General features: G+C 41.1%; 1 protein-coding gene across 1 annotated transcript; it reads right to left on the bottom strand.

Annotated features, from left to right (window-relative positions):
• Positions 1–816: 816 nt before the first annotated feature.
• Positions 817–12,103, bottom strand: LOC106584518 (cathepsin D). Its single transcript, XM_014169915.3, has 9 exons — positions 12,042–12,103; positions 11,573–11,723; positions 11,267–11,390; positions 10,275–10,393; positions 9,996–10,192; positions 9,673–9,795; positions 2,222–2,366; positions 1,838–1,936; positions 817–1,447 (listed from the first exon to the last, which is right to left on the bottom strand). The coding sequence occupies exons 1-9, from the start codon at positions 12,101–12,103 to the stop codon at positions 1,301–1,303; spliced, it is 1,167 nt and encodes a 388-aa protein (XP_014025390.3). The 3' UTR covers positions 817–1,300.
• Positions 12,104–13,208: the final 1,105 nt, after the last annotated feature.

Genomic DNA, 13,208 nt, shown 5'->3' with positions numbered 1-13,208 from the left:
GCAACAAGTCCTCCATTGTTAGTGCTTGTTTATGATAAGGCCCTGGTTACCAGCAGCCAGGGGCTGTAAAGAGCAATATACTGATGCAAACAAGTGCACTTTGTACTCTAATAAAATAATAATCCATGTACAATAATCATAGATGTACTCATTCTCACAAACATAGAACATCTTAACCCATGACATACCTGGGGAGAACAAGTCCACTTCTCAATCCAATCCATCACAGGGACTGAATAAAAATGTTAGCTATTTGTCACTGCAGTACTTGTGTCGAATTACCAAAATAACGTTGTGCCTAACGACCCCACACGCATTCATGTATCAGCAATATCACTATTATCTTAATACCTAATGTCAAATTCCAAATCTGAATAGGAAGTAATATCCTCATAACATGTATAAATGTATGCAGGACGAAAAGCATGTAGTGGGCATGCTGAGTCCATATAGATGGGGATGTGCTGAAGTGATTCAAAATTCAAAGGAAATCACATTCATTTCCTCATGGCAACAGCAAAACCATAACAAATTGTGATAAACATCGCTGTTGGTGCAACTTCACAACTACACCCAATCAGCTGCAATTACTCTGAAATAACACGACATACAAACAAATGCCAAATAACTGGGAGTTAAGTCTTTATTTGATTCATTCATCTCTTTACACACAAAAATGTCAAATAGAGGTCATGTTTAAATAGGGAGATTAACCAGGGAAATGAACACAGGAAAATGCACCCACTTACTCATAAAACAAACAAAACTTTGAATGCTGTGAAAATTATTTATGATACAAATGCTATCAGTGTGAGAGAAGTTAATCGTCTGCTTATCCTCCTTTTCAAGAACAAATATAATTTTACAAAGTTTGTTATTCTAAAATAATCATTTTAAATCTATGAAAGTACGAGAGACTGAAAAATAGCTTCTATCTCAAGGACATCAGACTGTTAAACAGAGATCAGTAACATAGAGAGGCTGCTGCCAACATACATACTTGAAATCATGGATCACTAGTCACATTAATGATGCCACTTTAATGATGTTTACATATCTTGCATTACTCATCCCATATGTATATACTGTATTTTATACCATCATGTGTTTTAGCATTACTCCTCCCATATGTATATACAGTATTTTATACCATCAGGTGTTTTAGCATTACACTCTTTTCAACATTATTTCACTGGGCAGGGCTATCTAGAAGGTTTGGATTAAATGCGGATGCAGAAGACACATTTCGGTTGAATGTATTCAGTTGTGCAACTGACGAGGTATCCACTTTCCCTTCCTCTTATATTGCTTTGGCAAATCCCACCCTATCGTTGTCCCGGTCAAAGACTGTGTAGTAAGCTCCAATGAAGATATCTCCCAGGGTCCAGCCAGGGAAGCCTGAGGGGGAAAATCCTAAAAGGCAGACTTTCTTGCCCTTCGTAGTCCACTGTTCAATCATGCGCACACACACACACACACACACACACACACACACACACACACACACACACACACACACACACACACACACACACACACACACACACACACACACACACACACACACACACACACACACACACACACACACACACACACGGTAAGAAGGAGCACCAGTGACATCTACAGATATATTAACAAGGTTTCTATTCTAACAGCCTGTATAATGATGCCACATTATTACACTGTATATTTCCATATGCCTTTTACTTTCCTAGACTCTGACTATGCTAACATTACATTGCAGTATCATAAGATATACATGATATATATACAGTAAATTTATAGTGCATTTAGTTCTTTACAAACTGCCTGATATGCTATGTACTGTACATACCCTGAGAATATACTGTTCTCCAGTCAGAGGGTAGACCTTTCCACTGACAGTGAAGGAGACATTGGGGAGGGAGGACACTTTCTCACAGTCAACCGTGTACTGTGAAACAAGTAACAGATAGCGTGTAAAGACAGTAAAACCACCCTCTCATAGCTAACATGCTTCAATGTCAACAGAATCTCTAGAGTTGTGAAATGGCTATTCGAGGACCTATTTAGCTTCATGATTACAATTATATTCACCCTCTTTGGTTTGGTAGATACCAGGAGGATATACTCGTCGGTTGGTATGCATTTTCTAAAGAAAAGGATTAGGGAGATACTGTAGAGAGAAGAGATAGAAAATAATAGGTGATTCTAGTTTCTGACATCTGTCATGTTCTACCTTTCCACGGTTCCAGGGCACAGCTCCTACAGCCTTCTGCAGAGCACTGATCTCATCATAGGGACCTAGGATCAGGGAGGTGCCAGTGTCCACCACGGCCTCACAGCCACCTTTACACAGCTTGACATCCTCTCCAACGCTCAAACTGCCAAAGACACCCAAATATTTAGAGAAATATACTGAACAAAAATATAAACGCAACATGCAACAATTTCAACAGTTTTACTGAGTTACAGTTCATATAAGGAAATCAGTCAATTGAAATAAATGAATTAGGCCTTAATCTATGGATTTCACATGACTGAACAGGAGCGCAGCCATGGGTGGGCCTGGGAGGGCATAGGCCCACCCACAGGGGAGCCAGGCCCAGCCAATCAGAATAAGTTTTTCCCCACAAAAGGGCTTTATTACAGACAGAAATACTCCTCAGTTTTATCAGCTGTCCGGGTGGCTGGTCTCAGACGATGCCGCAGGTGAAGAAGCCGGATGTGGAGGTCCTAGGCTGACATTGTTACACGTGGTCTGTGGTTGTGAGGCCAGTTGTACATACTGCCAAATTCTATAAAATGACGTAAAATACGTTCGATAATCTTCCATATTGCAGGCACGTGTGTCACGCCCTGACCATAGAGAGCCTTTTTATTCTCTATTTTGGTTAGGTCGGGGTGTGACTAGGGTGGGTAATCTAGGTTGTTTATTTCTATGTTGGCCTGGTATGGTTCCCAATCAGAGGCAGCTGTTTTTCGTTGTCTCTGATTGGGGATCATATTTAGGCAGCCATTTCCCCACTGTGTTTTGTGGGATCTTGTTTATGTGTAGTTGCCTGTGGACACGTCATTTGCTTCACGTTTCGTTCGTTCTTTATTGTTTTTGTGCGTTTCATTCAATAAACATGTGGAACCCATATCACGCTGCACTTTGGTTCGAATGTTATTATGATGATCGTGACAGCGTGGGACACCGGGGTTCAATTCCCCGACCATGAGGAAGGAGTAGGCTGTCTTTGTAAATAGTAATTTGTTCTTAACTGATTCCATATGTTATTTTAAAGTTGTGATGTCTTCACTATTATTCTACAACGTAGAATAGCTAGCTACTTCCAGACACAAATGAGACCACTCTGACCATTTTACTCGCCCTAGCAGAGCTGGTTAGGCAGTTTTTGTGTTAATCAGAGCATTGGTGACTGTAACTGTGCTGCTGGAAACAATTTAATTACGCTTTTTTGCCGACTTTTACTGACACTGGCCATATTCAATGGGTATTGATCACTAGTAATTACTTATTCTGTGCTCTGGTACACTCAGAGAGAGTGCTCTGAAATCGGACAAGCTAGCCAGAGCGAATTTACGAAAGCACCCGAATGTCTATTGAGAACGCACAAAAACTATACCATTTAGCTAAACTAAGAATTACGGGAATAATCAATTCAATAAACGTTGGGCAGTTAGATAGCCTATAGTTATTATACTTGGCCAGGTCGCAATTGTAAATGAGAACTTGTTCTCAACTTGCCTACCTGGTTAAATAAAGGTGAAATAAATAAAATAAATAAAATACTGTCAAGTTTAATGTACAGTATAACTACTAAAGTTAGGTAGATAGCTAACGTACCGGTACATACTGCTGTAATGATATGCTATGTGGTTAGTAAGGACAGCGTAGCTAACAAATTGTCAGCCAACATAACGTTATTTGAAAAGTTATTACTTTATTACATTGAGTAGCAAGCTACCATGAGGACACGCTCCATTGACTCTGCGGCTTGAGCATGCTTTTGGTGCACAGTCAATAGCGCGCTGGATTTCAGGCAAGAAGGTTGGTGGTTCGAAACCTGCTCCCCCTGCTTGTTTCATTTGAAGTTTATTTGAAATGATCAGTTTATTATTTGGTTTATAGTGCCCATTCTTTGTCAGTTAGAGACACGGTAGTGCATTGGGACCTAAAAGCATAATCACTTCTCTAACTCCCCCTGTTCGTTAGGGCAAATCTGGTCTGTGATAGGATTTTTTTTTACACACCTATCTCAGCTATTAGACTATTCTTTAGTAAAGGTTGAATAGTCTATTGTTCAGCTATTAGGCCACCTCCCCAACTTGCAACAAATGGATATATCGAGAGCAAAACTTTTTTATTTAAAATCAAAAATAATAGTTCTGAAAGCAAAAACGAGGCTTCAAAGTAAAACAAATATTTTGCAATCAAATATGTTGTAATAGAGCGCAAAACTTTATGCTTTTTATTCCCCAAAAATATATTGAGAACAAAAAATGTATTTGAAAACAAAACTCCAATTTAATTTCACTATCAACCACCCTCCATGTTGGCCATTTTTGAGTGTCGGTTTGGCTACAACCAATACTGTTTCTTTCCAACACAAAGGATGTCATAGCGGACACTTATGAAGAAGGACTGTGTGATGATGGCATCTTAGGTAAGCAGCACTGGGCGTTCTTCCGTCCAACTTTTAGCGCCTACAATTCAGTGTCGGTTCATGACATTCTACTATATTACATACATACATAGCGTAGAATGATAAATCATGCAATTATTATTATCAAGCTAACCAGAAGCATTTAGCTGCAAATTCCTGTTCTCTCCATTTTCAGTTGAATTAATATAACTTTCTTTAATGGCAACTCATAAGCTGGCCATGTCCTATTTGTTTCATAGTCGATGTATAATAATTTTTCATGACAGTGTAACGGTTAGCTTTTTTCACAGAAGGATGAAAGAACACAATATGTCTGTCAGGGAATGATATTCTGATATGTCAGATGAAGAGTTAGACCAGAAAGTCAGCGCCATTAAGGCAAGGATGCCCATGCAGGCTTTAGAATGGTCAAAGGAAGTCTCAGAACAATGGGCAATCGTGTACAATAGCGAAGAGTTAGGGAGTCTTTGCAGCGTGTAGATGGTGCAGATATCATTGCCAGAATAATCCAGCTTCGTTGCATTGCTTGTCAAAAATACTCTGTTCCTGCTCCCCTGTCTCTCGTCCACATTGATACAAATCATAAATTGATAAGGTACTAAGATGTAATACATAAGAAGTTATTTTAACTTTTTTATTCTTACTTATTCATAGACACATTTTCAATGATGTATGAAAATGGAGTTGTTCTGGTAATACATAAATAATGAAACAGGTTAATAGGTTAAACATTTCACTTTTAATTCCAATCCTTTTTTTCAAGATACAACATTGTCATCTTTGGCGGTATAGATGGATTTTCAAGGAAGGTAAGTATATTATTTTGTATACTTATTGCATATTTCCCATCACCTAATGAACAACCACAATACCAGTCTGGTGTTAAGCTTTCTGTGCTGTATTGACGTATCCTGAAAATTACATCTGCTGCTTAGATTGAACGGTCATATCTCAGTTATTGTTTTCTTATCTCCAAAAATAAGCTATTTTCTTTACTTTCAGAGTGAGAGCTAATGAAGGGGTCGAAAATGTAGATATTGCCAGATGTTCACTGTCCGAGGAACAGGCCATGGAAGCTTTATTGCTGGCAAAAGTGTCCATAACCAGAGGTAATTAAACTGTTCTGTGTTCTTTTTCTCTCTTTCTCTCTGCCTGTCTTGTTGTACATGGAACTTGTCTCATATGTACAGTTTGGAGGAAGAAGGATACCTTGACCTGTCGAATTCTATCCACCTCTTCTGTGTGGGATATGTGTTCCTACCTTGTCTGTGGGCAGATCTGCAGCATTTCAGAGAGTTGGAATAATCACCCTTTAAGTACAGAGGCGAACCTGATACCTCACCAGCTGTGGCATATCAGAATGCTCCAAAGACATGTGCACATTATTGTTTTTGCCTTAGCACTATACAGCTGATTCAAATAATCAAGTCATCATCAAGCTTCAAGTGGTATTTGTCTAATAATGACTATCTTCTATTGTTTGTCCTCATGTGTCTGTTTTTCAGTATAAAGTACTGTAGCCACTTAGTGTGGACACCAGGTGAGACCACACACAATAACAGTCGCTATCCTTCACTTCATGCCTCTCCCCCTTTTTCTAAATCCTCTTGGTTATATCAGCTGTTGGTGAACCCCTCCCGCATCTAAACTGGCTGACAGAGGGCACAGCATGATCATAGGTGAGAGGTCACCTGGTCGAGTCAACAGGAAGTATTATTAAAGAGATGCTTTACATTGAAATACAGATAGAGATGTAGTAGTCCCAGAGTTAATGATCCATGGTCAGTTTTGCATTTCACCTCCTGATGATTATGATGACTGACTGTGTTAGAATAAAAAAACAAGGCTTAATCATGCTCTCTCTCTATCCATCTGTATCTCGTCTGCAGGTATGTTTTGATGTGAGAGAGGAAGCCAGTCCCGTCATCGCCACCTCACCCACTCTTAAGATAACCTTCAGGCCAACTGGGGGCCCAAGACTGGTTAGGAGACACCACTAGAGACACTAATTGTGATGAACTGAGAGAATATTAGGGTAGCACTGTAATTCATTAATCATATGCTGTCTGCCTCTGTTCTTACCGCTTTCCCTTTCTGTCTTCTACACATCTCTCCCACCTCGTCTTTCTTCCTCGTTTTATGATGCACACCAGATGTGCATTGAAGTACAGATTGAACTTGCATTTATAATATTACAATTATCATCATTATAATGCATGTATTATGTATTTATAACACCTGGATAATTAACTTTCAATAAAGCTTTTCACATTCTCAACTGGTTGAAATTAAGTATCTCATTGAAATACTATCCTGTGACATCAGATGAAGGGAGTTAGATATTCACATGTTTTATTTTCTGTATATATGAATTACAAATCAGCCTTTACTTCAATCATGTTTCTAGTCTATTGCATAATTACAATGTGCAATCATTGATGTCCCAGTAGTAGGAGTGGTAAATACTGTTGAAGTTTATTAATTGTAATACATACATATAGACACAACATTATTCAAAGAACGGCGCACTGAGCGTACTGCAAGCTTTTATTTTCAAAGCCTTTTAGTTCTATTTAATTCAGCTCGTGTCATGCTAATTTACCCATTTGCTTCCCGCGGAAACAACTTGGAAGACGACGACCACGAAGTGTAAAGTTTGGTGAGATTGTTATTGGATGTATTAGGTTACGGAATCTGACTTTAGGATATAATGTTAATGATAAACTCAGCAAAAAAGAAACTCTCACTGTCAACTGCTTTTATTTTCAGCAAGCATAACATGTGTAAATATTTGTATGAACATAACAAGATTCAACAACAGACTTAATGGAGATTGGTGAACTTTGACGTCTGCATTGCTTACTGTTTGGGGTTTTAGGCTGGGTTTCTCTATAGCACTTTGTGATATTTGCTGATGTAAAAAGGGCTTTATGAATTCATTTGATTGATTGATCTGCTCGATGCTGTCCTGCCGCTGCTGAATGACAACAACGGGCAAAATTATTGTATTTTTGCAGTTCTTGCAGCGTTGCTCTTTTGCTGGACATGTAGACTGTTCCACAATTAGAACAACGTTGCCCCCCCAGTGGTTTCCTGCACATTTGGACTGGTGCCTCAGCCAGTGTGTGAAGCCCTGCCCCTTGAGATGCGCTCTGTAGGTCAGTGAGAACAAATTACATTTGTTTTCCAACAGTAAGTGCTTTCTCCAGTGTCAGATCATCAGTCTTTAACAACAATTGCTCCCTCAGTGGAGAACATGACGTTTTTTCAATGATCTGATCATGTACAAATTTGTTTTCTAGTGGTCCCAATCTGCATGGTCCCACTAGGTACTGTGCTACGGGACTCACCCGGCAGTTGGGCTCGTTGTCTGAAGAGAAAACAATGCATGATCACACTGCTTGAGCTACTGTAGTGTTCCATGAGAGCTTGGGCAGCCGATGTAAACTCCACTGGCTGCAGAGTGGAGAAGACACATTGTCCCTCGAGGTAGCGGAGTAGAATCGCCCGTTGTGTGCGTTGGCAGCTCCATGCAGATTTATCGCTACCATATACAACTGAAAGGATTGAAACCAGTGATTCCATGGAACAGGTGGATCTCCAAGGACCAGGAGAAATAGAGATGGTGGAGGTAAGCTAAACTCGGCCATCCTCGTCACCAAATGTTACAAATGCGGAGGCTTGTTGTGCAATTAAACTGAACGTCTTTACTTCAGATCAACATGTAAACAACTCGAACCAACTCACCCATCCTATCCTCTCACCTCCGCACAATTTCCCTGATACATTCTTGAAGCAACAGTATTCAATACACAACTGAGCTACGACACAAATTACTGAACACAACAGACCTGTCACGTCCTGACCATAAAGAGCTCGCTTTTTTTTTTCCTGAGACGGCCCGCAGCCCGGAGCCTCCTGAGACGGCCCGCAGCCCGGAGCCTCCTGAGATGGCCCGCAGCCCGGAACCTCCAGCGACGGCCCGCAGCCCGGAACCTCCAGCGACGGCCCGCAGCCCGGAACCTCCAGCGACGGCCCGCAGCCCGGAGCCTCCAGCGACGGTCGGCAGCCCAGAGCCTCCACCGATGCTGGCGGGTTCGCAGGATGAGAGGGTTCTTCGTCTTGCACCAGAGCCGCCTCCTATGCTAGTGGGTTCGCGGGATGAGAGGGTTCTTCGTCCCGCACCAGATCCACCTCCGATGCGGGAGGATCCACGGGATGAGTAGGTTCTTCGTCCTGCACCAAAGCCGCCACCAACACTAGACATGCCCCCTAACCCTCCCTTTTGGTTTCAGGTTTTGCGTCCGGAGTCCGCACCTTTGGGGGGGGGGGGTACTGTCACGTCCTGACCATAGAGAGCTCGTATTTCTCTATGGTAGAGTAGGTCAGGGCGTGACTGGGGGTTTTTGTCTAGTTTATTTATTTCTATGTTTGGTTCGAGTTTATTTTTTCTATGTTGGGGTTTTTGTCTAGTTTACATTTTATATGTTGTGTTCTAGGTTGGGGTTTTCGTATGATTCCCAATTAGAGGCAGCTGGTCATCGTTGTCTCTAATTGGGGATCATATTTAAGTTGTTGTTTTTCCCACTAGTGTTTGTGGGAGATTACTTTGAGTTTGTGCATGTTGCCCCTCTTCGTCACGGTTTATTGTTTTTTGTTTATAGTTTATTGTATGTCTTGCATAGTTTCACATAGAAATAAAGATGTGGAACGATACGCACGCGGCGCCTTGGTCTCCTTCATACGACAACCGTGACAAGACCGGTATACACCCACATTATTCTGGGATATGCCGATACCCTTCCAAAACAGAAAAATGTATTTTCAACATACTTAATTAAAACATTTTTGGGGAAAAAACTATTTCACACATATTGTAATTTCATAAATCTGAAAACAATGGACAGTTACTTTAAAATAAAATACACTGGTTGTAATAAATACACTGGCTGTAATAAATACACTGGCTGTAATAAATACACTGGTTATAATAAATACACTGGTTAGCAGCACTGACCCGTCCATGTGGATGTTCCAGAGGTCCTTTGTGGTGATGTTGACATAGTGGAAGTCCCCAGTGTAGTATGCAGGGTCAGTCCCTCCCAGCACTAGCTGTCCCCCTGGCTGGTTGGAGGAGATCCTGTCAGAGAACAGTAGCGCCCATCAGAAGACAGCATCTGCAGTACATTTCCAGTGGCACAAGTAGATTCTAAAACTGCCATGTTTACTACAGCTCATTCAGATCTCCCTTGGGAAAGAGTTCTTCTCAATGGGACTTTCTGGATAAATAGGTATAAAATACAATAATGATCTGCGTTCCACTTCACTATCGCCACTCACTTGTGGTTGAGGTAGAAGGAGAAAACATTCTCCGCCAACAGCTTCTCTTTCATTATGTTGTCAAAGACAGGGCTCATGGCATCATCCGTTGGGTAAGACATTCCCAGAACTCCATCGAACTTAGCACCAACGAAGTTCGCTCCATATATCTTGACGGCCTCACCAAACACCTGATCTTTTAAAGATACACTTCCAATCTGACAGAAGAGCAAGCAGATGATTTAAAACTATATAATCTGTCAGTGGCAGCCATTCATTTCTCCTCCTTTCCAAACTTACTGTGCACGTATCCTGGCTGAGATACCCAGTTACACTTCCCAGTTCATAATGCATTGAAAACTTTCTTCCACCCTTGACATATGTGCTGGACTTGGTATCATTGTATTTCCGGTGAATCACTGCAATACAACGCTAAACATACATCATCAGTTTGATATGGTGTTTTCTGAACAAAAAACTAGCTAAGACAGGAAGTCACAATTCTCATGTTTATTCCTAGTATTGACATAAATGATCAGCCTTGGGTTTCAACTCTTAACTCTCTCTATCTTTATTTTTAAACCTTATATCCATTTACTTCAAATTTACACTGAGTGTGCAAAACATTAGAAACACCTTCCTATTATTGAGTTGCACCCCCTTTTGCCCTCAGAACAGCCTCAATTCATCAGGGCATGGACTCTACAAGGTGTTGAAAGCATTCCACAGGGATGCTGGCCCATGTTGACTCCAATGCTTCTCATAGTTAAGTCAAGTTGGCTGGATGTCCTTTGGGTGCTGGACCATTCTTGATACACACAGGAAACTGTTGAGCATGAAAAACCCAGCAGCATTGCAGTTCTTGACACACTCAAACCGATGTGCCTGGCACCTACTACCATGCCCTGTTCAAAGGCACTTAAATCTTTTGTCTTGCCCATTCACCCTCTGAATGGCACACATACACAACCTATATCTAAATTGTCTCAAGGCTTAAAAGTCCTTCTTTAGCCTGTCTCCTCCCCTTCATCTGCACTGATTGAAGTGGTTTTAAAATATGACATCAGTCTGTCATGGAAAGAGCAGTGTTCTTAATGTTTTGTACACTCAGTGTATATTTCCATACGCCTTTAACTTTCCTATACTCTGACTGTGCTAACATTACATTGCAGTAACATTTAATATACATGATATTCCTACAGTAAAAATGTTTTGTACTTTAAGTGTATATGCTACAGGGAATAGTCTGAGAAAATGCTACCCATGTGCACAGTGCATGATGAGAGACTTACAGCATGTGATGTCAGCGACGGAGCACTTGGAAGAGGGCACCCAGAGATTGTTGGATCCAGTGTCAAAGGTCACCCTGAACATTTGAGGTGGGGTTCCTAAACTAATCTCTCCATAGAACTGAGCCTGAAGACACAATCACATCAACGATGAAGAAGATATATCAAAACCAATGCATAATGAGTAATGCATAATGGGTGAAGTATGACTTGAGTTACTGTGCATAAGGCCACTTACTGTGCAAATTAAAAAATAGTTTTATAGGACTTATACGACTTATAGGACTTATAAGGCGAGCAGACCCTTACATCAACATAGTTCCTCAGAGCCACTTTGCTGGACCCACTGGCGTCATCGTCGTCAAAGTTGTCGGAGTAGGAATCATGGAATAGACGACTGAAATCCCTCTCTGAGTCAGACATAGATTGTCTCAAGGAGTTACACTTTGTGAGGGGTATACTGGATAGCAAAATAAACAAAAAAGGTACACAGGACATAAGGATCTTCTCAGTGCCTCTAGGACCTTTGTCGAGCCTTCACTAAGTATGAACGAAAAAGGTCTCTAGACTAGTAATAATGTTTTAAGCAGTATACTTTTATATAGATCTGCAGCAATCTATTTTTATCACTACATAATTCATATAGAATTACTGCATAATTTAGGTAATGTCCAGTTGCAAACCACACATTACTAATGCAGTTAATAATACAGTTAATAATGAAGTTTTATAAATGAACTAAAAATGCTATTAAAAACACATATTCTGTGTATCATACCGTATGAGTGACTCGGACGTCCACGCACATGCTGCTAACACACAGAGATATAAAATCTTCATTTTGAGTCTTTCTTGTGGTTGTTGTCAATGCAAATTCTGATGGCTTCTCTACCACTGCAGTGGCGTTGGACAGTAGAGTAAGGATCCATACACTGGATAGCGTCTCTCCTGAGAGAAGTTTATACAAATCATTGTTTGCTTGTTTCTGTGTACTTGTCACTCCTGTCATCCAACACATTACCTACCTGAGGCTAATTCACAGGTTAAAATATTGAAGCTAATTCTTATTGATGTAGACTATGCCGGCGGCAGGCAACCTAGCAGTTAAGAGTGTTGGGACATCAACCAAAATGTTGCTGGTTCAAATCCCCAAGCCGACTAGGTGAAAAATTTGTCAATGTGCCCTTGAGCAAGGCATTAAACCCTAATTGCTCCAGAGTCGCCATCAATAATAGCTGATCTCTCGCTGTGACCTCACTCCCAGAGGGTCTCTCAGGGGGAGTTGGTGTCACGTCCTGACCAGTAAAGTGGTCAGTTTGTTATTGTAGTTGGTCAGGACGTGGCAGGGGTGTGTTTGTTTTGTGTGTTTCGGGGTTTTTTGGGTTATGTTCTATGTTATTATATTTCTATGTTTGTTCTAGTTCTTCTATTTCTATGTTTAGTTTATTGGGTTGACCTTCAATTGGAGGCAGCTATTCCTCATTGCCTCTAATTGAAGGTCCTATTTAGTAGGGGTGTTTTTCCATGGGTTTTGTGGGTAGTTGTTCCATGTAAAGCTGTGTAGCCTTACAGGACTGTTTTTCGTCGTTGTTTGTTATTTTTGTTAAGTGTTCACGTTTTTCCAAATAAATAATGAAGATGAGCATTCACGTACCCGCTGCGTTTTGGTCCACCTTTTACGACGCACCTGACAGAACTACCCACCAAGAAACGACCAAGCAGCGGAGGAAGGAGCAGCAGAGGAGCTATGAAGAGTCATGGACCTGGGAGGAGATCCTGGATGGGGCAGGACCATGGCACCAGGCGGGGGAGCACCGGCGCCCTAAGGAGGAGCTGGAGGCAGCCAAGGTGGAGCGGCGCCATTACGAGGCGTTATACGCAAGGATTGGCAAGTGCGAGAGGCAGCGGGTAGTATGGCTAAGTCGTAGATCTGAGCCAACTCCCC

Source organism: Salmo salar, chromosome 23 (genome assembly GCF_965601325.2).
Source record: "Salmo salar chromosome 23, fSalSal1, whole genome shotgun sequence".
NCBI classification, from domain to species: Eukaryota; Metazoa; Chordata; class Actinopteri; order Salmoniformes; family Salmonidae; genus Salmo; species Salmo salar.
The sequence above is the reverse complement of the archived record's forward strand: the minus strand, read 5'-3'. Positions and strand labels throughout refer to the sequence as shown.